The 22,546-nt window shown below is 38.1% G+C and overlaps 3 protein-coding genes across 4 annotated transcripts; 2 read left to right on the top strand and 1 right to left on the bottom strand.

The window, feature by feature from the left end:
* The first annotated feature begins 378 nt into the window (after positions 1 to 378).
* On the top strand, positions 379 to 2,004 carry LOC121787405 (H/ACA ribonucleoprotein complex subunit 2-like protein). Its single transcript, XM_042186114.1, has 4 exons — positions 379 to 551; positions 646 to 715; positions 1,137 to 1,242; positions 1,632 to 2,004. Exons 1-4 carry the CDS (start codon positions 416 to 418, stop codon positions 1,791 to 1,793), a joined length of 474 nt encoding a protein of 157 aa, XP_042042048.1. The 5' UTR covers positions 379 to 415; the 3' UTR covers positions 1,794 to 2,004.
* Positions 2,005 to 4,758: 2,754 nt separating this feature from the next.
* LOC121787404 lies at positions 4,759 to 8,235 on the bottom strand. Its single transcript, XM_042186113.1, has 3 exons — positions 7,163 to 8,235; positions 6,236 to 6,592; positions 4,759 to 5,824 (listed from the first exon to the last, which is right to left on the bottom strand). The coding sequence occupies exons 1-3, from the start codon at positions 7,570 to 7,572 to the stop codon at positions 5,167 to 5,169; spliced, it is 1,425 nt and encodes a 474-aa protein (XP_042042047.1). The 5' UTR covers positions 7,573 to 8,235; the 3' UTR covers positions 4,759 to 5,166.
* Positions 8,236 to 11,878: 3,643 nt separating this feature from the next.
* On the top strand, positions 11,879 to 21,175 carry LOC121787539 (E3 ubiquitin-protein ligase UPL3-like). Of its 2 annotated transcripts, XM_042186305.1 has the most exons (19): positions 11,879 to 13,115; positions 13,309 to 13,419; positions 13,545 to 13,661; positions 13,755 to 13,925; positions 14,001 to 14,162; positions 14,351 to 14,599; positions 14,676 to 14,797; positions 14,883 to 16,278; positions 16,524 to 16,625; positions 17,156 to 17,312; positions 17,379 to 18,649; positions 18,763 to 18,978; positions 19,066 to 19,170; positions 19,845 to 19,925; positions 20,011 to 20,079; positions 20,221 to 20,349; positions 20,438 to 20,560; positions 20,653 to 20,754; positions 20,881 to 21,175. In XM_042186305.1, exons 1-18 carry the CDS (start codon positions 12,252 to 12,254, stop codon positions 20,716 to 20,718), a joined length of 5,511 nt encoding a protein of 1,836 aa, XP_042042239.1. In that variant the 5' UTR covers positions 11,879 to 12,251; the 3' UTR covers positions 20,719 to 20,754; positions 20,881 to 21,175. The 2 variants fall into 2 exon arrangements, with proteins under 2 accessions (XP_042042239.1, XP_042042238.1); XM_042186304.1 differs by having other exon boundaries at positions 11,880 to 13,115; positions 17,156 to 18,649.
* The last annotated feature ends 1,371 nt before the right edge of the window (positions 21,176 to 22,546 follow it).

Raw genomic sequence — 22,546 nt, 5'->3', positions numbered from 1 at the left:
GTTATAAACTATACTAGTAGTACTATATAAAAGTAGAATTTACTTTTTGCTAATTTTTTCACTCATTTTTCATTATACTTTAAAATTCAATAAGCGAAAGTGAGACTCTTATTGGTGGATAGAGAGGGGCTGGTTTTTTAGAAGTGCACACATTTAAAAATGTAACAGATAATCTATAATTTTTTAACTTAGTACATAAAAGTAACTACATACTCTAAATTAAAATACTATAAATGTAACGGAGACTTAAAAAATCCAATTTTCAAATACGGAGTACAAAATTAAAATAAAATCGGAAAAAAATGGGAAGGGCATTTTGGTCTTTTCAAGTCTTTAATACCCACCCACGCTGCTTAAACCTCACTCATAAAACCCTAGTTCCTCTGCTACTCACACACACGCACCACACACAGAGATGGGAAGTGACAGCGAAGTTGAGAAATCTGCGCAGAAAGAGAGGGAGAAGAAGAAGATCTTGGCTCTCGCTCCCATCGCCAAGCCACTCGCCGGAAAGAAGCTCTCCAAACGCGCTCTCAAGCTTGTTCGCCGAGGTTCAGTCACTATAATCGATCGTATTACATCTGTTTCTCCCGTTCAATTTCTGTGTTTCGTTTCTGTAACCGTGTTTTTTGCTTGTGATTTCAGCTGCGGAGCACAAGTGCTTGAAGAGAGGAGTTAAGGAGGTCGTCAAAAGTATTCGCCGCGGAAACAAAGGGTATTTTGATTTCACTAGTTTTTTCACGAGATACGCTTTTATTCTGTAACGTTATCAATTTATAGAACGTTAATTATTGAAGTTTCAACTCTGTTGTTGGAGGTTTTATTCGTTTGTGGTGAATTTGGAAATTTGTGAAGTCTTTTCACGAAGTGAGAGCTTAAATACTTCTTTGATAGTATAGAATCATGAGCTAAATTGAGCTGTTAGCGATTTTAGTTTTTTTGTGGTGCGACGTGAATGTGAATTATGTATGGAAATGATTTGTGATAGACTTGGCTTAACTTGTTGAATGATTGTTACAACTTACAAGATGTTTGTATCCTGATATGTTTGCTTGATTAAGTTATGGAGAAACCTGTTTTTAGATTTTTTTTGTTTTGGTTTGGTTTTCAAGCTTAGATTTTACTCTTTCTTGCAGAATTTGTATTATTGCTGGGAACATATCGCCTATCGATGTCATCACTCATGTCCCAATCTTGTGTGAAGAAGCTGATATACCATATGTCTATGTTACATCGAAAGAGGCAAGTTACCTTCTCTTCTGTTATTCATGATTACTTGTCCTGTTATTATCTTCGATCAAGCCACAAGAGCATATTTTCACATCTGTTTAGCCAAAGATGTATGGGGCAACTGTCTATATTGTACAAAACGAGTTTACGGTCAAGCTTTGAGCTGTCCCCTCAATCCTCTCGTTTACTGCATATCTTGTTATGGCTAAATCTGTTCTATTTGGTTGGTGTGAATTTATTTTCACTTCACCACTGGCTTTTGTTCGTGTTCGTTTGCTACCTTGATTCTCTACAATTGCATAAAAGCTCAAACACTAACTATAGCTACGTATATCTGTTGGGTTGATGAAAATGTTGGTTATAAATGGGTACTAATGATACAATGAACTGCTTGTTTTTAGGATCTCGCCAATGCAGGAGCTACCAAGAGGCCGACTTGCTGTGTCCTCGTGTCGACCAAGCCAGCCAAGGGAGAAATCGGGCAGGAGGAGCAAGAGAAGTTGAAGGGAGAGTATGATCAGGTTGCTTCTGACATATCAGAGCTTGCAAACACAATGTTTTGAGTTAGTGTACCAAATATTACATTATCACTTTTATTAGGTGTTTTAAGTTAAGCTTTGTGTTGATGCATTTTCCCCCAACTTCTCTGATTCTTTAGTTTCCAACTTCCTATATTATCTTTAATACTACTACTATTTGGTATGCAACCTGCATTTTTATGGCTAATATGTCGTGAATATAAGTATTTTATTAAACATACATCATTATATAATACTTCCTCTGTCCCAGCTTTAAGTGAGACATATTTCTTTTAGAGTGTCCACAATTGGGGAGCCACGACAGCTATAGGGGTGGACAGCGAGGGCCGGGCCGGGGGGTGGAAAGCTCTGCGCCGAGCACTCGGCGAGGTCGCGGCTATGGGAGATGGGCGCGGTCCCGAAAACGTTTTTTGTTACTGCCGCGGTGGGAGAATGGCTTGTCCACTATTGTGGACACCCTTATGTACATTAGAACAAGTCCAGTTTGGGGTAAACACTATTTTAGTAATCATTTACTCTATCCATCCAAAAAAAATAGTCCTATTTATGGATGACATGAGTTTGAATGGAAAATTTGGTAAAATAAGATAGATATAGAGAAAAAGTAGATAAAGTATGGAATAGATGACAAAAAGTGGGTAAAGTATGAAAGATAGATTTTTCATTTATAGAAATGGATTATTTTTTGTAGACATCCTAAAAATCGCAAAATGGGAGTATTTTTCATATAGGGAGTCAGTACTATATTGATTTTGAGAATATTTTGGAGTCGATCAATTACGATGTATTCATATTATACTCCACATTTTATCAATGTTATTTGTATCTTATCGGCAACAACTCAAACTAAATAAATAAGTTAACACATAAGTATAAATCGATCACTAGACAACAAAATTTGTATTCGAATAGGCAACTCTTCAATCATAGTAGATAAGATAACACAAAAGTATAAATTGATCACTCAAAAATAAAATTTGTATTCTAATCGGTAACTCTTTAAACATAAATAAATATAAGTACTAACACTCGACATAAATAACATATAAGCATAAATCGATCCTTGAGGACAAAAATTGTATTCTAAGTGGCAACATGAATAGATAAGATAACACGTAGCATATGTCAATATGAATCAACTAATCAAGGTGTGTGTACTTGTTCCTCAATAACATCCTTTTTCCACAAGATTCTCCAGACAAATTCCCAACAACTCAAATAATTTCATATGGGCAAAATGACATAGAAATTGGTAGGTATAATAATAACAATAACAGTAATAGTAATAGTAATAGTAATAGTATAATAATAATAATAACAACAACAATAATAATAATTAAAAAAAAAGATTATGAAGTGAGATGACAAGACAACTACCAAACTATGGCGTGTCGCGCCCACACTAATTTATGGGCTTTGATCATCAATATGGGCTTTTGGGTCCACTTTCCTTCATATCTTACCAAACTTTCCAACTTCTTTAAAAATCAATTTAACTTTTTAAAAATCTATCATTTTATAATTCATAGTATATAATTGTTACAAAATTAGTACACGTATAGTGGGGGGTAACATGGCATAATCGTCAAATATATAGTACTCCTAGCCGATTTATAATATATGCAAAATTTAATCTTATTGTTGAACCATAGAACGGTAGAATTCCACCCGAAAGTCATTTTTAGATAATATGAATGTCATTCTTAGTCAGCTTTTAGATCATGATAGTAAGCATGACCTAAATGATCTAAACATGACATTCATATTTATCAAATTTGGATTATATAAAATGACCTAAAACGAACTAAAAAGGACCTAAAACAAACTAATAATATTTTACAATGACCTAAAACAAACTAACAATGACGGGTTCAAAAGTTCAGAACTAGAATTTAGTTCGACATTGATTATAACCCACTCCTAGAATTTCATAGATAGACAAAGATCTCAACAATTTACAATTTCATAGATAGGCAAACATTCTCAACAATTTACAATTTCATACGCATAAATCCGCAACAATTTCATCTTCCTAAGTGAAGAGATTCCTCATTCATCGGAACCGAATCTCCCTTCCGATGAACTAGAATCAAAGAATCAATAAGAATCAACATTTTTTAAATAATTCTATATCACATGTTGTAATTAACCAAAGATTCAAAAACTCATTTTTGTCAAAGACCCCATGTTATGTTACAAAATTTCATTAAATTTTGGACCACCAAACTGGATAGAAGAAAACAACTGCAAATGGCTATTTAGTCTTACATTATTTATGTTCCACACCTACCCTCTGCACACACACAAGATTGGAAATTTCCAAATCTCATATAGAGAGCCTTAGAACAAAATTTGTGCAAAATGTGCCTTAGAGAGAGGTGACTCGTATCGCACGGTTTGGCCAATAACAGCGCGACACGCGGGCTAAGAGCATCTACAGTGATGCGGATGTCCCGGCGGATATCCCGACAGACTTCCCAAAAACACCTCATGCCACGTCATAAGGACATCCCACTGCACAATGACGGACATCCCAAGGACATACCGACGGACATTCACAATAATAAAAATTCACAAATTCACCAAATTAAATAATTTACGGAATTAAACAATTTACGGAATAAAAAATTCGACACGAATACGGACGGAGAAAATGCAATGATAATTTCATTAAATAAAAAAAAATTAAAAAAAGTACATTTCTAACAAAAAAAAGTCTAGACAAATTATATTCTAAATATCAACGACGACCCCTCCGCGTCCATAGCTCTTCAATTATATTGTTCTGGAGTCGAATATGGGCTTGTTGTTAGCGCATGTCGGTAAATGCACGGACTCGATCGGCCTCTTCATGGGGTATCCCCATACGTACATTGGCAGTGGCCACGCCGTGGCTTGGACCGGCAACATCAACATCATCATTGTCTCAATTAGTCAGTGCTGGACCTTCATATTCGACAATTATGTTGTGCATGATAATACATGCGTACATGATATCAGCGATGTTGTCAATATACCACAGCCGTGATGGACCCTTCACTGCCGCCCATCGAGCCTGGAGCACACCAAATGCCCGCTCCACATCCTTGCATGCTGCCTCCTGACGACCCGTAAAATGGATCTTCTTTTCTTCTATTGGGCATCTGATCGTCTTCACAAAGACGGGCCACATAGGGTATATCCCATCCGCCAAATAATAGCCCATAACGAAACTGACGGCCGGACCAACACCCATGCACTAGTCGTTGAAAAGGTGCGATGACTGGAGAACATTGATGTCGTTGTTCGACCCGGCTACTCCAAAATACGCATGTCAAATCCACAGCCGGTAGTCAGCTACTGCTTCAAGGATCATCGTGGGATTCTTGCCCTTGAAACCGGTAGTGTACACTCATTTCTAGGCGGCGGGGCAGTTCTTCCACTCCCAATGCATACAATCTATGTTGCCCAACATTCCCGGAAACTTGTGCTGACTCTCGTGCATATCCATCAAAGCCTGGCAATCTTCGAGGGTAGGCTTCCGAAGATACCTATCCTCGAATATCTCCCTAACGCCCTCACAAAAATACTTCAGACAATCGCAGGCAGTCGTCTCGCCGATGTGGAGGTACTCATCGAACATGTCGGTCGCACCTCCGTATGCCAGCTGTCTGATTGCGGCAGTACACTTATGTATGTGCGTGTGGCCGGGTTTACCAACCGCATCCTCCCTCATCCTGAAATACTTGTATCGACGCTCTATAGCGCCCACGATACGCAGAAATAGCGGATGATGCATCTTAAAACATCGTCGGAACATGTTCTCCCCAAAACGCTGCTCCGGAGCGAAGTAATCCTCATACAACCGACGGTGTGCAGCGATGTGGTCCCGGGGTACTATAGTTCGACGATGGATGGGTCGAGGTACCGCCGGCTGCTGCCGCTGCAAGGCCGCTTGTATCGCGCGATTTATCTCCCTGGACGTAACTGCCCGCAACTGTTCTCTAATTCGCCGATGTACGTCATCAAAAATTTCACCACTACCACCCGCACCACTACCACTACCACTTGCCATTCTGGATATATAAAAGAAACGTAGAGAGAGAAACTCGTTAAAACAAGTGGTGCGAATGAAACGAAGTTCAACGAGACGTATATATAGAGTTTTTTTAATAAAAAAATGAAAAATCGGGTCGTCCGTCGGGAACCCGTAATGGCGGACGTCCCTACGGACGTCGTCGGAAAGCCGCGGATCTGCGGTGTCTGCAGCGGACGTCCGCATCCGTCCCTCCCACGCCTAATGGAGGACGTCCGCCGGGACGGCCGCCGTTGTGGATGCTCTAAGTATTCTAGATTAATTTTTAACTATTATTACACATGAAAAAAAAAAGATTCTTCATTTCATCTCCAATCTTCTGTTATCCAAAACACCAGATTTCAAGCCAAGAAAATCATATCCAGAATTAGTAATATTCCCCTCTTTGCACCTGCAATCTTTGCTACTTTGAATGCCGGTACTACAACCGAAGCAAAAGGTACTATTCGTGCCGGTTTTGAAGGCTTCTTGATTCTGATATGGAGGGCTGATTCTTAGATCAAGATTCAAATCTGGGCACCTTTCTCTAACCTGGCTACAACATTGACTCTCTTCTTTGACAAACTTGTCTATTTTTGATGGATTTGCTTCTCGTTGCGACGATGCTGCAGCTGAAGGCTCGCTGATGGGGCGGTGGCTCGTGGGATCGATCCCTTGGCTCACCAGTTTCCTCCTGATGTGCGTGTTCCAATAGTTCTTGATCTCGTTGTCCGTCCTCCCGGGCAATCTCCCCGCTATAAGAGACCATCTGCACCACAAACTCATTATTAACAATTGAAACATTTATTCAGCAAAGAGACGCAACAACATCCATTGTATATAAAAATCTCGACGATCAAAAACTTATTATCTACTCTCTCCGTCCACGAAAAATAGTTCCATCTTTCCATATGCGCTAAAAAACAGTCTCAGACAAAAATAGAAATATAATTTTTTTTCGTATTATTACCCTTATATTCCTTCTTATTTACTAGTACATTCACTATAACTATGGCGGAAGTACATAAAGTCAATTAGGGCTTATACCTACTCAATTAAAAAATTTATTTTATAAATTTATATAATATCGTCGATTTTTTTTTAATATTTTGTGTTGATCATTCATTCACCAGGACCACCTATGATCGCAACAAAACATAAGATAATTATTTTCTCAAAATTTAAAATTGAATTTCAGCCTCGTTAACAAAACAAATTTCTGCGTCCGCCCCAGACTATATATATACAAAAATTCTTAACAGGCTGAAACAAATTGAACATTCATGGAGCATGTGAAAAAATATTGACGATGGAAGGGCTAAAAAGGAAGGAGACTTACTTGTTGCCGAGGAGGCTATGGAGCTTGATGATGAGGTCGTCCTCCTCTTGGGTGAAGTTGCCCCTCTTGAGATCGGGGCGGAGGTAGTTGATCCAGCGGAGGCGGCAGCTCTTGCCGCAGCGGAGGAGCCCCGCCGCCTTGGGGAGGCTCCGCCAGCACCCCTCCCCGTGGGCCCGGATGTGCGCCACGAGCCGGTCGTCTTCCTCCTTCGTCCACGCGCCCTTGTTCGTGTGAGCCTTCTCGCAACAAGGAGACCTTCCCATTGATAACACAATTATGAAAATGAAACACACTATTTTTTCCACTACTAAACCTATATATATATATACATATATAGGAGAGAGAGAGCTTCTAGATGTGAGTTGGTGGAAAAGTTGGAGAGAGATGGAATGGGGTGGTGGCAATTTCATGGTGATAGGAACATCATGAATTGGAATAATAGTACGACAAGATTATTATGTGGTATAGGTGTGTAATGAAGTGATTTAATTAAAAGGGGATGTTATATTATCATGCAACAACCACCCCCTAATTTTGCCCTTATCAATCATTTCACTATTCAGTTTTATAGTAGTAATAAACGATGGGCGAACCATAGAAGAAAAACAGCGGATGAACATAGTAAAACAAAAGCAAATGAATGGCACACGAACTGTATGAGAAGTTTCAAACGGCGATCACGAAACACACGACAAAATATCCACCAACCAAGCGAACTGAAGGGAAGAAAATGTCGTGAAGGCAAGCCACACAAGAAAAACAAGCGACGAAAGTAAATGAAGAACCGAACGACCACATAATCAAGAGCCAGAAATCCACCGAGGCGGAAAACTACTAGGACCATAGATAGTATTGAACTGCTAGTTTTCGAGAAATGACATAAACGACCTATTGGCGTATCTATTGATTTTGTTTTCGAACTTTTTGCAACTATTTCATGCATTAAAGTTTTGCAACTATTTCATGCATTAAGCACGTGATGTGGGAAAATAGGTAAGAAATTGGTGAGATATTATGTGAAATTAAGGTGTGGGCTTAACGTTGTAAAGCATGTAATAAAAATTGTGGTGGTTGTTGCACTTTATCTCTACTCACTTTACTTATATTAGGTGTAGGTGCAATATGCAGTAAAGTGTCATGATTTTGTGTGTGTGTGAAGAGCTTCTAGAAGAGTTGGAGGTTTAGGGCAAAAGAAATAAATGTGATTTGCTTTACCTTCCACTTAACTTTTTATTTTTATTTTTATTTTATTTTATTTTTTACCAAAAATGCTTACCCCCAACCCAATTTGCATATGCATCATTTGCTACCCACTATAAAATAATTCACTCTCTCAAATATCCATCAATCAATTTGGTTTTGATGAGCAAGAGAGATGCCCACTTTTCAAATAGATGTATTTACCTACTTTCTTGCCTTTTTCAGAATGTCTTGGCGCAAAAAATGGCTCCACATTTGATGTTGAATAATGGCACTCCATTTTCGAGTTTATTTCCACACAAACATTATCTCATATTCATAAAGAAAACAAAAAAGAGAAATAGCCTCTTTCAGGACTTTCATACACATTTTGCTTTCATAAACTAACTCTTCAAAATCAAACATTAACATCTATACTCACCCTTGCCCTCGTTGTCCAATCTTAATTAAGGAAGAATAGTGCTATTTGATCATATTATGATCGATCAGAAAATATTTCTCTAGTATAATAATTTTACAGTATTCATGCCATTTCCTTCTATATTACAATTACAAATATCTCTTTGTTACTATGACCAAATACTTTTTCCGATAATAGAAAGTACCAAATTATAAACTTATTCATGAAGAAAGTCTAGCTAGTACATGGGTTATAGGGTAGGCAATTATTTGGTAAAATGCAAGATGACAACCAAACTCATAAAATCAAATGGATGTCATGTGCTTAGGTAGAGACACAACAAAATTTGTGGGGTTGTCCTAAAACAATTCTTACCTACCTCCTATCATATTTCTTTGCCTCCATGTGAGCCACTCCCCCATTTCTTAACTAACTTCATCCAGCAAAAGTTTGCCCTTCATTCATGATCCTTCAAATTCGAATCTCGTTAGAATCTCCGATGTATCAATAATTTGTGTTAGATCGTTTGACGAGTACTATGATTTGTGTTAGATCGTTTGACTTCTGGACCTAAGTCGATGTACATGTAAAAATCGAATGACTTGAAACATCTTTAAGAGGAGCGACTCAACTAAGAAATCAGTAGGATGAATTAACACATATGGTAAAATGGGGAGATCAATAATTGTCATGATGCTTCGAAATAAATAAATATTTGCATGGATCTAGATTTGATTAATAAAGGGTTTGTCCATGATTCCATGTTGGATGAGTAGCAAGACAAGCAAACATCTTCCTTAAAAATGTCCCCACTGCCATCGTATTGCCATTTTGCACAAAGGATTTTGGAAATTTTTTATGAAGGGGAGAATTTTATTGGGTTTTTATGTCTTACAAAATGCTGAAGTTAAAAAGATAATAATGAACAAAATAATAGCATAACTGAATATAAACAATAAAAAGGAAATGACTATACAGTAACGAACGCTAGCTCCATCAAAAACTAGTCGCGAAAAAAACGACGAATGATGGTAGTAAAATAGATCCAAGTGGGCAGCACACATCATGTTGTTATCCGTCAACTATCCGCCACCAATGCTGAATGGTTTTGCCAAAAGCTCCAAATCGAATGACAAGAACAAAAACACATAACAAAACATTGAGCATCAATCGATCTGAAAGGAAAAAGAAATCCACAAAAGGCAAATAATACTAAATTATAAATCCAAAATGGGCCAATAAATTCATGCAATTCTGTATATTTGATATTAGTTGTCACACGAGAAACCGTACGCTATTTCCACGTGGTATACTTAGTTGATGCAATTAAATATGGATAGGAATAATTATTGGTTATGAAATGATTATGAATAGTATTTAAAGATGAGAAGACATGTAACTTCAGCCTCCATGTGCAATCATAGGGCTTTCCATTTGATTAAAGTAAAATTTAAAATGGAAATTATATTTTAATTTTTAGTGTTGGTTTATGTTCTAATAGTAGTATAATTAGCAAGTAGAATTGTCAAAATGGGCCTTAAATGGACCAGCCCAATCAATTTTAGGGCCGGTTGGGCTCTAAGTGTACAAGGCACATAAACATCAAGCTTTTAGGCCCGGCCCAGTGATCTGAAGACTGTTTAGGCTTGGCCAAGTCTTAACATTAATTATATTTTTTATTTATATTATACATTCTGCTTTAATCATAATTTATTCAGAGTAGTTATTTTTTATAGAAAGAAAAAAATGCGTTACATGGGTGTAAAATTTATTTCCTTGCTTAAATAATGTATTTTCCACAAGAAATGATACACATTCGACTAAATAAAGCCCAATGTCATATATTTTGAGCCCAGTTTATAAGTTCATGAGCACAAATATTTCATATAAACCCATTTTATTTACTGATGACCCAATGTATAAGCCCATTTTATAATTTTTGATTACTTATTGAATCTATCCTAATTCTTGTGATTTATCAATTTTTATTACTGTAATGTTACTAGCTCTAATAATAGAATCTTGACTTGACATTGGATGATATGTTATTTATTTTTCAAAATTAAATTGTGAACGAGCATTTTTTTTATTACTCCCTCCGTCCTGTATATTATAAACATTGTGTTTAGGACGAGTTTTAATATATAATTATTAAGTTAAGAGAAAGAGAAAGGGCCATGTAAGTAGTATTAGTTGAGAGTGAGCTCCACATCATTTATAGTATTAGTGTAATTGTATAAATTGTAAATAGAATGATGTGTAGGGTAATGACGTAATGTGTGTGTTTAACTATTCTAAAATTAGAAAATTTATATTTTTCAAGGACGTACTAATAAGGAAATAGTTCATACTTTTCTACAGACGGATGGAATAATATAATATTGAAAATAATAATAAAAATAATATATTAGTACTACATTACAATGATATAAAACTCCATGACTAAAAATTTAAATACTAGTACTATAACACTTGAGCCGGCGACAATAAGGGGTAGGTGAGGTGACTAAGGACTATGGGGGAAGATGTGCGGCATGGAAAGAGGGGGAACGACAAGGACATCGCAAAGGAGCATGAAGTGTAAGAGGTGGCGACGATGAGAAGGGAGTAACCGTATTGGGATTTGCGCACCTAAGAGTGCACGCACATGAATCTTTGTCTATATAGTCGTATTTACGTTTCATTAAAATAAAAAATTTAAGAATAACACGGATTCTAATGTAAAATTATTAAATGCAAAATTGGTAAAATATGAGAAAAATATAATATAAAAGTGATTGATATGTTGTTATTTGAAAATGGATCCATTGTATTAAAAATAAAAACTTACTTACAAATAGAATGGATTAATTTTGAGAGGCATATCAAATTAACAATAATAAAGTTGTGACAAAGATGGTTTGCATAATAGTAGTACTAGATAACCCTGTAGATATGATACACATAATATTGTATCCTATTAGTAAAAGATTATGATTATTATCTTAAAATAAATATTAATATATGATGCGTATCTACACACTGACACACACTCAAGAGAGAGAAAGAGCGGTGAGAAGTTACGTGTGAACAGAAAAAGGGCAAAATTCCATCACATCGCAGCAGAATCGTCTCTCCAAATTTTCAATTATTAATAAATAAATCCATTTTGATTAGGGTTTGCTTATTTTAATCCCCCTATTTATATTTACACCTCCCTTTTTTTGTTTAATCATCCATCGCCCTCTCTCGAATTTTGCCGTCCAATTCCTTATCGGTTAAGCATCTCCGTCAATCGGTGATGAACCAGTGAGCACTCGCTTCGCTATTGAATTCGCGTTTCCGATCCAGCTCAATTGGCCAGGGCTCGATCTTCGGTTTTGGGCGTTTCGAGGAATTAGGGTTTTCTCGAGGTTCTGATTTGTGACATGGTAGGGATTTGCGGATCGGAGGAGAGCCTCGTCGCCGATTAATCGGCGAGCTGTTCAGTCGGTTTTGTAGGGTTATTGTATGGAAACTCGGAGCCGGAAGCGGGCGGAGGCATCCACCTCAGCAGCGTTATCGGGCCCCACTACACGCGCCACCAAACGCTCTCGCCTCTCCGCCACCTCCGCCGCGAACGCCACCGCTACCACCCCTCCGGTCTCGACGCGCTCTCGCACCGCCACTCGATCGACTGCCATGGACCCGAATCAGGAGCCTTCAACCGCCTCCGCGTCCACCACCCGCAGCCGCCGCGGGAAGAACCCTACCACTAATCAGAATTGGGAAAACAGTAATACTAACAAAGACAACACTAATTCGGATAAGGGTAAAGAGAAGGAGCCGGAACACAGGCATAGGGAAGCAGAGAGGAGCTTAGGGCTGAACATTGATTCCCACGATGGGGATGATGATGATAATGACAGTGAGGGAGGAGTTGGAATTCTGCACCAGAATTTGACTACTGCTAGTAGTGCTCTTCAGGGTTTGTTGAGGAAGTTGGGGGCTGGATTAGACGACTTGCTTCCGAGCTCTGCTATGGGTTCGGCTTCGTCCTCTCATCAGAGCGGTCGGCTGAAGAAGATTCTGTCGGGGCTCAGAGCTGATGGCGAGGAAGGTAAGCAAGTAGAGGCGCTGACGCAGCTGTGCGATATGCTTTCAATAGGGACGGAGGAGTCCTTGAGCACTTTCTCGGTGGATTCTTTTGTTCCGGTGCTGGTGGGATTGCTTAACCATGAAAGTAATCCTGATATCATGCTTTTTGCTGCGAGGGCGCTGACTCACTTGGTGGATGTGTTGCCCTCCTCTTGTGCTGCAGTGGTGCATTATGGCGCTGTCTCTTGCTTTGTTGCGAGGCTTCTGACTATCGAATATATGGACTTGGCTGAACAGGTGTTTTGTTTTTCGATTTTTTGACTACTAGTATTACTTGCTTGGATTTTTTATAAGTTGACTATTATTTGTTAATCATGATGTTGTTTTCTTATTCTAATCAATCTATTGAGTAATATACTTGCCTTTGGGATTTGAGAATTTCTAGAACTTATGTTTTTATTGAGTATTGACGTTGTAATGTTTGAGACAGTCTCTGCAAGCTTTGAAAAAAATATCTCAAGAGCACCCAACTGCTTGCTTGCGGGCTGGTGCACTCATGGCTGTGCTTTCGTATCTCGACTTCTTCTCCACAGGGGTTCAGGTGTGTAAATAGTGGAAATTATATACAAAATGTGAACTATAAAATCCCAATTTCACCTTGCTGTCGGATTACCTTTTCTGATTTTGGTGGGAAAAATATGAATTTTTACATTTTAATGTTTTCAGAGAGTTGCCTTGGCGACTGCTGCAAACATGTGCAAGAAGTTACCTTCTGATGCATCTGATTTTGTAATGGAAGCTGTGCCTTTGTTGACAAATCTCCTGCAGTATCATGATGCCAAGGTTATATATGAGTGTACGCTGTTTGGATATAACTTGATGGTTGCAAATTTAGGCCTTCGTTCTGAGCTATTGCAATTCTTTTTTGATTTTTAGGTTCTAGAATCTGCATCTATTTGTCTGACTCGGATTGCTGAGGCATTTGCTTCATCACCAGAAAAGCTTGATGAACTCTGCAACCATGGTCTTGTTACACAAGCTGCTACACTTATTTCATCTAGCATTGCCGGAGGTGGTCAGGCTTCACTTAGCACTTCTACATACACGGTAAGGCTAATGACAACTTTTGGTTAATTGTTTTGTCTGATAATCCACTGTGTGACCATACCCACCTGCGTGCAGGGACTAATTCGGCTTCTTTCAACATGTGCAAGCGGTTCTCCTTTAGGAGCCAAGTCACTCCTCCTCCTTGGTATCAGTGGAATTCTGAAGGACATCTTATCTGGGTCTGGCTTTGCATCAAGCATGTCTGTTTCACCTGCTTTAAGCAGGCCCCCTGAGCAGGTGCACTTCATAGCTATCATATTAGCTATATCTTCCAGGCTTTGTTTTCTAGACTAGAATTAATTTTACCATTAGTTACCGTTATGTGACTTGTTACTTTAAACCAACTTTATTAGTGATATTTTTTAGCGGTCATGTAGCTGAGGTACTTTATTTCCTTTGACTGATGGCCTTTTCAATTAACTCAGATATTTGAAATTGTGAACCTGGCAAATGAGCTTCTCCCGCCACTTCCTCAAGGAACAATATCTCTCCCTGTCAGTAGTAGTTTCTTTATGAAAGGGTCCCTTCCTAAGAAGGGTCATGCAGGAAGCTCTAACAAGCCAGAAGATACGAATGGGAAGATACAAGAGGTGTCAAATCGTGAGAAACTGTTAAATGATCAGCCTGAACTTCTGCAGCATTTTGGAATGGATCTCCTGCCTGTTCTGGTCCAGGTTGGTGTCAGAGGAGCTTAAATTTGTTTTTTTCTTGTTGCAGATGCTAAAATCTCACATTATTTTTGGATTGTAGGTCTATGGTTCCAGTGTCAATGGTCCTGTTCGCCACAAGTGTCTATCAGTTATAGGAAAACTCATGTATTTCAGCTCAGTAGAATTTATCCAGTCATTGAATAATGACACAAACATTTCAAGGTATATGGCTTTACCTCATATCACAGGATGATCTTTCTTCCGACCGGTGAGCCTATAGAAACATACTTACTCTCTTTCTGTTTAGTTTTTTAGCTGGGGTTTTGGCTTGGAAAGATCCACAAGTTCTGGTGCCCGCCCTTCAAATAGCAGAAATATTGATGGAAAAACTGCCTGGTACATTCTCTAAGATGTTTGTAAGGGAGGGTGTAGTGCATGCCGTGGACACATTGATACTAACAGGATCTAGTAGCAGTTCACAGCCATCTTCTAATGACAAAGATAATGATTCCATTTCTGGATCATCACGGTCTAGACGGAATAGACGACGTGGTGGTAATTCTGCTTCTGATGCAAATCCTACTGATGATTCTAAAAATTCTATACCGAATTCGTTTGAAATTCCAACTGCTAATTCAAGCCTGCGGGCATCAGTTAGTGCATGTGCAAAAACTTTTAAAGAGAAATATTTCCCTTCAGACCCAGAGGGTAGTGAAACTGCTGCAACAGAAGATCTACTCCGATTAAAGAATCTTTGCACGAAACTGAACTTGGCAAATGATGATCACAAAACTAAATCGAAGGGAAAATCTAAAGCATCTGCTGCCCGACCTTCTGATTTATCTGTTAGTAAAGAGGAACACCTGGGTGAGAGCATAACTGAGATGCTTCGAGAACTTAACAGAGATGATGGTGTGTCTACTTTTGAGTTTATTGGCAGTGGAGTTGTTGCCTCTTTGCTTAACTACTTCACATGTGGTTATTTCTCTAAGGAGAGGGTTTCTGAGGCAAATCTACCCAGGCTTAGAGAACAAGCAATCAAAAGATATATATCTTTTGTTTCTGTTTCTCTTCCTCCAACTTTAGATGGAGGAAATGTAGTTCCCATGGGCATTTTAGTTCAGAAACTTCAAAATGCTCTGTCTTCGTTGGAACGTTTTCCCGTTGTACTAAGCCATGCTTCACGTTCGTCTGGCGGAAATGGCCGTCTTTCTTCTGGTCTAAGTGCTTTGTCTCAACCATTCAAGCTCCGCCTTTGCCGAGCACATGGAGAAAAATCTCTTCGTGACTACTCATCAAATGTAGTTCTGATTGATCCGCTAGCAAGTTTGGCTGGTGTTGAAGATTTCCTGTGGCCCAGGGTCCAACGAAGTGAGTCTGGTCAGATGCCTTCAGTATCTGCCGTGAACTCTGAATCTGGGACTACACCTGTGGGTACCGGTGTTTCTTCACCATCTGCTTCCACTCCTGCCACTCAAAGGCATTCAACACGCTCCAGAACTTCTGTTAATATTGGCGATTCAAGCAAAAAAGATTCATCAGTTGATAAGAGCTCTAGCTCGTCAAAAGGCAAGGGAAAAGCTGTATTGAAGCCTAACCTAGAGGAGGGAAAGGGACCCCAAACCAGAAATGCTTCCCGCAGAAGGGCAGCCTTGGATAAAGATAATGAAATGAAGCCAGTTGAAGGTGACACTAGCTCTGAGGTACGTTTTAAATTTGTCAGGACCTGTCTAGATCAATAGACTTGTTGATTTTCAATATTAGGCTTATTGTATTCATATGATTACATTAATATATATTCTGATGATTAGACCAACTTGGTAATCTCGATTTTTGTTACAATCATTAAATGTTTGCTGCTTCTTTTACAATTGTTTTTTATATCACCTGTGTACCTTTTACTATTTCAACTGTGATGCATTGAGCATTGATTTTGTGCACATTGCAGGATGATGAGCTGGATATTTCACCTGTAGAAATTGACGAGGGGCTGGTGATTGAAGATGATGAAATATCAGATGACGACGACGATGATGATGAGAATGATGACGTATGCTGCTCTATATTCCCATCACTGAATTATATATTTTTCTTAAATTTTTACTTTAGAAATGTCTTGCTTCAGACAGAATTATAATAATTATTAGCCCTTGTATGTTTTCAATATGAAATAATACTCCTGTCGTCGTATGTGTTCCCATAACTTTTCGCATGTGTTTTAATAATGTTAGGCAAATGTGTAGATGAGAGGATAAAGGGTCCACCTATATTGTAGGCCTATTATACTTTTTTGTAGATGTTATGTAAGTGTGTAGATGAGTGGGTGGGCCATTCTTGATTTGATGCAACTAGGCTTATATAGCGAGGGTAAAATATAAAAGGTATTGGTGGGTATATGGAACTGTAAATCTTTAAAGGGACTTGCTAAAATGGAAAAAATTGGAACACTTAAATGACAGCGGGAGCATTGTGTTTTCTGGTTATGATTAGGTGTATTTGCAATGAAAATGGTGCTGAATTGTACATTTGCCCCTTTGAAAATCCTACCTTTTTGAAACATGTCATCTTCATTGTTGACAGGTACTGGGAGATGATACTCTTCCACTTTGTATGGCAGATGAAGTGCACGATGTTAAATTGGGTGAGTCTGCAGAAAGTCCTGTGCCTGCCCCAAGTGATGGGAAGAACAACCCAGCTTGTAGCTCTAGCAGCAGAGGCTCTGCGGAGTTTCGAACAGGTAGTTCATATGCTTCAAGAGGTGCAATGTCGTTTGCAGCTGCTGCAATGACTGGACTTGCATCAGGTAACAGTCGAGGCCTAAGGGGAGGCAGAGACAGGCGGGGACGTCCCTTATCCGGCTCTAAAGATTCCCAGAGACTAATATTTACTTCTGGTGGAAGGCAGTTGAATAGACACCTGACTATTTATCAGGCAATTCAGCGGCAACTTGTTCTGGATGAGGAAGATGATGACCGACTTGCTGGTAGTGATCTTCTTTCTACTGATGGAAGCAGGCTCTGGACTGATATTTACACTATAACATATCAAAGAGCAGATTGTCAATCTGAGAGGGCTTCACTTGGGGCTGTAGGCTCAGGTACTCCGTCTAAGTCTGCGAAAGCTAATTCAAGTATTTCTGGATCTGACACAGCAGCTCATCATGTATCCCTGCTGGATAGCATTTTGCAAGGGGAACTTCCATGTGATTTAGAACGAAGTAATCCTACCTATAACATATTGGTTCTTTTACGTGTGCTAGAGGGGTTGAATCAGCTTGCACCTCGTCTGCGAGTCCAGCAAGCAATGGGTAAATTCTCTGAGGGAAAAATTCCAAGCCTAGATGGACTTGTTGCTTCTGGAGCTAAAGTACCGCCTGAGGAATTTGTCAATAGCAAGCTTACTCCAAAACTGGCTCGACAAATTCAAGATGCTCTTGCACTTTGTAGTGGGTCTCTTCCATCATGGTGTTACCAGCTTACTAAAGCTTGCCCGTTCTTGTTTCCCTTTGAAACCCGGCGACAGTATTTCTATTCAACTGCTTTTGGATTGTCGCGTGCGCTGTATCGGCTCCAGCAGCAGCAAGGTGCTGACGGTCATGGATCGACAGGTGAGAGGGAGGGCAGGCTTGGGAGGTTACAGCGCCAAAAAGTTCGTGTTTCTAGGAATCGGATATTAGACTCTGCTACTAAAGTAATGGAGATGTATTCCAGCCAAAAAGCAGTTCTTGAAGTTGAATATTTTGGTGAAGTTGGCACAGGGCTTGGGCCAACTCTTGAATTCTATACTCTTCTAAGTCATGAGCTTCAGAAATCTGGATTACTATTGTGGAGGTCAGGTTCTTCACCTGGTGGGCCCGCTATGGACACCGACGGAGATAAAGATGTTATCAATATGCCCCTTGGGTTGTTTCCTCGTCCGTGGGCACCAAATGCTGATACTTCTGATGGTAGCCAGTTTTCTAAAGCTATTGAGTATTATCGATTACTTGGTCGAGTTATGGCTAAGGCTCTCCAAGATGGGAGGCTTCTGGATTTGCCACTGTCAATTGCTTTTTATAAGCTAGTCCTTGGTCATGTATGCATATTCTTACTGTTATTTTGCCCAATGAATGGGATGCTCACATTTTATATATTTTTTGGAGTAACTTCGGTTGATTTATCAAGTTTTATGATCCATTACTTCTGCAGGAGCTGGATTTGCATGATATAATATCTTTCGATACGGAGCTTGGAAATACGTTGCAAGAGTTACAAGGGCTTGTATTCCGGGAACAATATTTGAATTCCACAGGGGGCTATAACCCAGAAGAACTCCGTTTTCGTGGAGCTTTAATTGAAGATCTTTGTTTAGATTTTTCACTACCAGGCTATCCCGATTATGTTCTGAAACCAGGCAACGATATTGTAAGTAACAAGCTCTCCATTGGCTTCTTTTACTGCCTTCTCCTTCGATTTGCTTTCTTGATTTTGTGTGCCTGCTCTGATACACAGGTGGATGCAAGCAGTTTGGAGGATTATATTTCACTTGTGATTGATGCTACTATAGGGACTGGGATAATGCGGCAAATGGAAGCATTTAGATCAGGGTTTAACGAGGTGTGTTTTTGTTGATATTCATCCTCTCTAAATATGATCTGTTATTGCTCTGCTTTATATGATGCCTGAGTACCTCGTATTTATGCTAGCATGGATGATAATGATTCCCATAGCAGGACTTATTGATGTGATTTTGTACTCTGGCAGTCATAATTTTTTACCTTTGCGCCCTAATCTTAGTCCTTCACTTATCTATTCCAAACATGGCCAATAATATTGCTCTAATTTTGTGTGTCAATTTGTTTTTTCTCAAATCTTCATGATTTGCTCTACGAAATGGAAAACAGTTAGGGAATGAGAGTGCAGCCCACTCCCATGGTATTAGATTTGAAATCCTATTCTTATGATAATCTCATCTACCAAATATCTCCCCAGTCTTTCTCTGTCTTTATTTCCCAAAAGGAAAGTTTCCAAGAATTCTCTCAACTAACATGTGGCCTTGTCTAAAATCTTCTTAAGATCTAATGTTTATGTAATCTCGAATCCTTAACTTTATTTTGCCCCTGCTGGCAAATACTATGAACTGCAAGATTACTTAACTTTATTTTGCCCCTACTGGCAAATAGTATGAACTGATTTATTCTGATTTCAACTGATGATGGTGTGATGTAACACTGCAGTTTAATGTTCAAATTTTGACATAGTATAGTATTTACCCGTATATATTTGATCAGGTGTTTGACATCTCAACACTGCAAATATTTTCTCCAAATGAGTTGGACTATCTGCTCTGTGGTCGCAGAGAGCTGTGGAAGGTAATGTTTTCTTTTTGCGAACCCAACTTCAACCTGTAATCCTCTGCCTTTGCTTGATTTTACATCCTTGTCTTGTGATGCTCAGGCTGAGTCGCTGGCAGATCACATTAAATTCGATCATGGATATACCTCCAAAAGTCCTGCTATTATATATGTGAGTTTTGTATATTTCTAAAACACAGAATAAACTATGTTGGACAAAAATTATGTAATCTTCAGTTGAGTTTCTCGAGTTCTACACATCATTTACCCTTCTATGCTTCATCTGTTACCTTACACGTTACAATGTAATCAGCTTCTTGAGATTATGGGTGAATTCACCCCGGAACAGCAACGGGCTTTTTGTCAGTTTGTTACTGGTGCTCCGCGGCTTCCACCAGGTGGTCTGGCTGTGTTGAATCCCAAATTGACAATTGTGAGAAAGGTATGCAGATAGTCAAGATCTCTTTATTATTTATAATTCTCCGGATATTCTTTTAGTTTGTGACAAAGCATCTTTGTTTTTTTACCAGCATTCTTCCAGCATGAACACCACACAAAACAATGGTTCCGGTGCATCTGAGTCGGCTGATGAAGATTTACCTAGTGTGATGACCTGCGCAAATTATTTGAAGCTTCCTCCATACTCCTCCAAGGTTAGATCACTACGATTTTTCATTTCCGTTCGGTCATTTGCTCTCAGAGCCATTTCTAAGTGTGGCAAATAAAATTCCTCTGTACTTTTCAGGATGTTATGTACAAGAAACTACTTTACGCCATCAGTGAAGGACAGGGATCTTTCGATTTGTCGTGAGTTGTGTGCTCTTTCTTAACCACTGACATAGTTAAGGTTAGTAATTTTTCGATAGACAGCAGCTTTACTTATCTCATTGTTCTGTTTATTCACTATCACCACTTTACTCATAGATACACTGTTTATTCTCTGTTAAACGTAGTAGATGGCTGTCTTTGTCAGGTTGCCGGAAAACTTGGAATTGGAAGGATTGGCAGTGAAGGGATACATTGTTGAATGTTTTGAGAGTTTGTAAATAAGTACTAGGATTTTATTATCTTGGAAAAACTATTTTATCCTTTTTTATGTTATAATTCAGTCACCTGCTTTTATGGCTGGTAGACAAGTCATCTTGTTTATTATGGCTGTAATGGCAAAATCCATTGCTTGACATATCTCTTTTTGTTTCTGGTAGCTATTTTTTGGTTATTTTGTAATAATGAAGCATCCATTAAAATAAATTGCCTACTTGCTTTTATCTCTCTCTATAATATTATTGACAGATTTAACTATACTAAATATCTAATCTCAATAATTTATTCAGTACATGTTGATTCATTGTCACGCTAGATATGCGCATATGAATTGAGTGATCAAACATGATTAATGAAAAAATATGCTTGTCAAGAGTTTATAGCTTATTATACACTAGTTTATTAGATTAGTCTAATTTTTTTTATAATCTTATATGCATTGTTCAGTTTGAAAGAAAAACTTTATATAATTTGTTGTTATTGATATAAGTACATGGAGTACTTTTATTCTTATTTTCTCCTTTCTAAGTTTGACTCAAGACTTCACTTTGAAAAACCTAAAGCTTATATTGGCATTTTGATATGGACTTTGTCTACGTTAATTTTAATGAATTGGTGCTAGTTTAGTTCAGTTGTAGGTTAACTGCCCCAACTAACCCATTTCAATATTTTAAAACATGAATCAATTATAAAAAGCTGGATTTGTTTTAACAATTTATAATGGAGGTGGTTAAAACTTTCAGTTGATTTTTAATTTATACTATAAATTTTCATGTAGGGCCTAATTTTGACAGGAAACTTAAGCTGCCTACTCTTATTTATTGATTATTTGAACATTGCATGAATTATGTTTCATTTGTATACCTAGGTTGAATTTATCATCTTTTTAGGGGAAACGTTTAACCTATCAGCAATCGCACTATAATTATCAAATGTATATGAACTTTCAAAATATTTTATCACTTTTTGGGACAAGCCACCTAATTGTCACCATAAATTTGAAAATTAATTGTGTACTAGGTAATTAAATAAATTAAAGACCTCTCCCTATCTTGAAAAACACTACAATTAGGTGTGCCACGTGGATTGCAAAATATCAAAGTTTGTTTATTTATTTTATATCAACAATTTCAAAGCTTTTATAGTGCATCAACATTGACATTAAAGTTAGAAAAATAGGTATATATTGCATCAATCACAGCTAATATGAATGATAAAGACTTGAAGACGTCTAATTTCAACGCACGAGACCTCTTTATTTAATTTTTATAGTATGTTATATTAGGATTTAAAAAAAATGTCTCCACCAAAAGGTAATTGCAAAAAATTATCAAACATTTTAAATTTAATTAAAAAATATCCCACCAAGAGATTTTATCGAACCAAATTGCCAGGGAAGTATTTCAGTCAGTGTCTTCTTCATGCTCCAACGACATAAAATGGATTATCATATTGAAGACCAATATCTTAGAAATAGCTATCAAAGTTCAATATATTTCGAAATTTGACAAAATCAGAATATCATTATAAAAGAAAGACAAAACCAGGGGGGAAAACTAGCTAAGTCTAATTAAAGTCAAAGTCAATTCAAATTG

This window comes from Salvia splendens, chromosome 22, assembly GCF_004379255.2.
Source record: "Salvia splendens isolate huo1 chromosome 22, SspV2, whole genome shotgun sequence".
Classification (NCBI taxonomy): domain Eukaryota; kingdom Viridiplantae; phylum Streptophyta; class Magnoliopsida; order Lamiales; family Lamiaceae; genus Salvia; species Salvia splendens.
The sequence above is the reverse complement of the archived record's forward strand: the minus strand, read 5'-3'. Positions and strand labels throughout refer to the sequence as shown.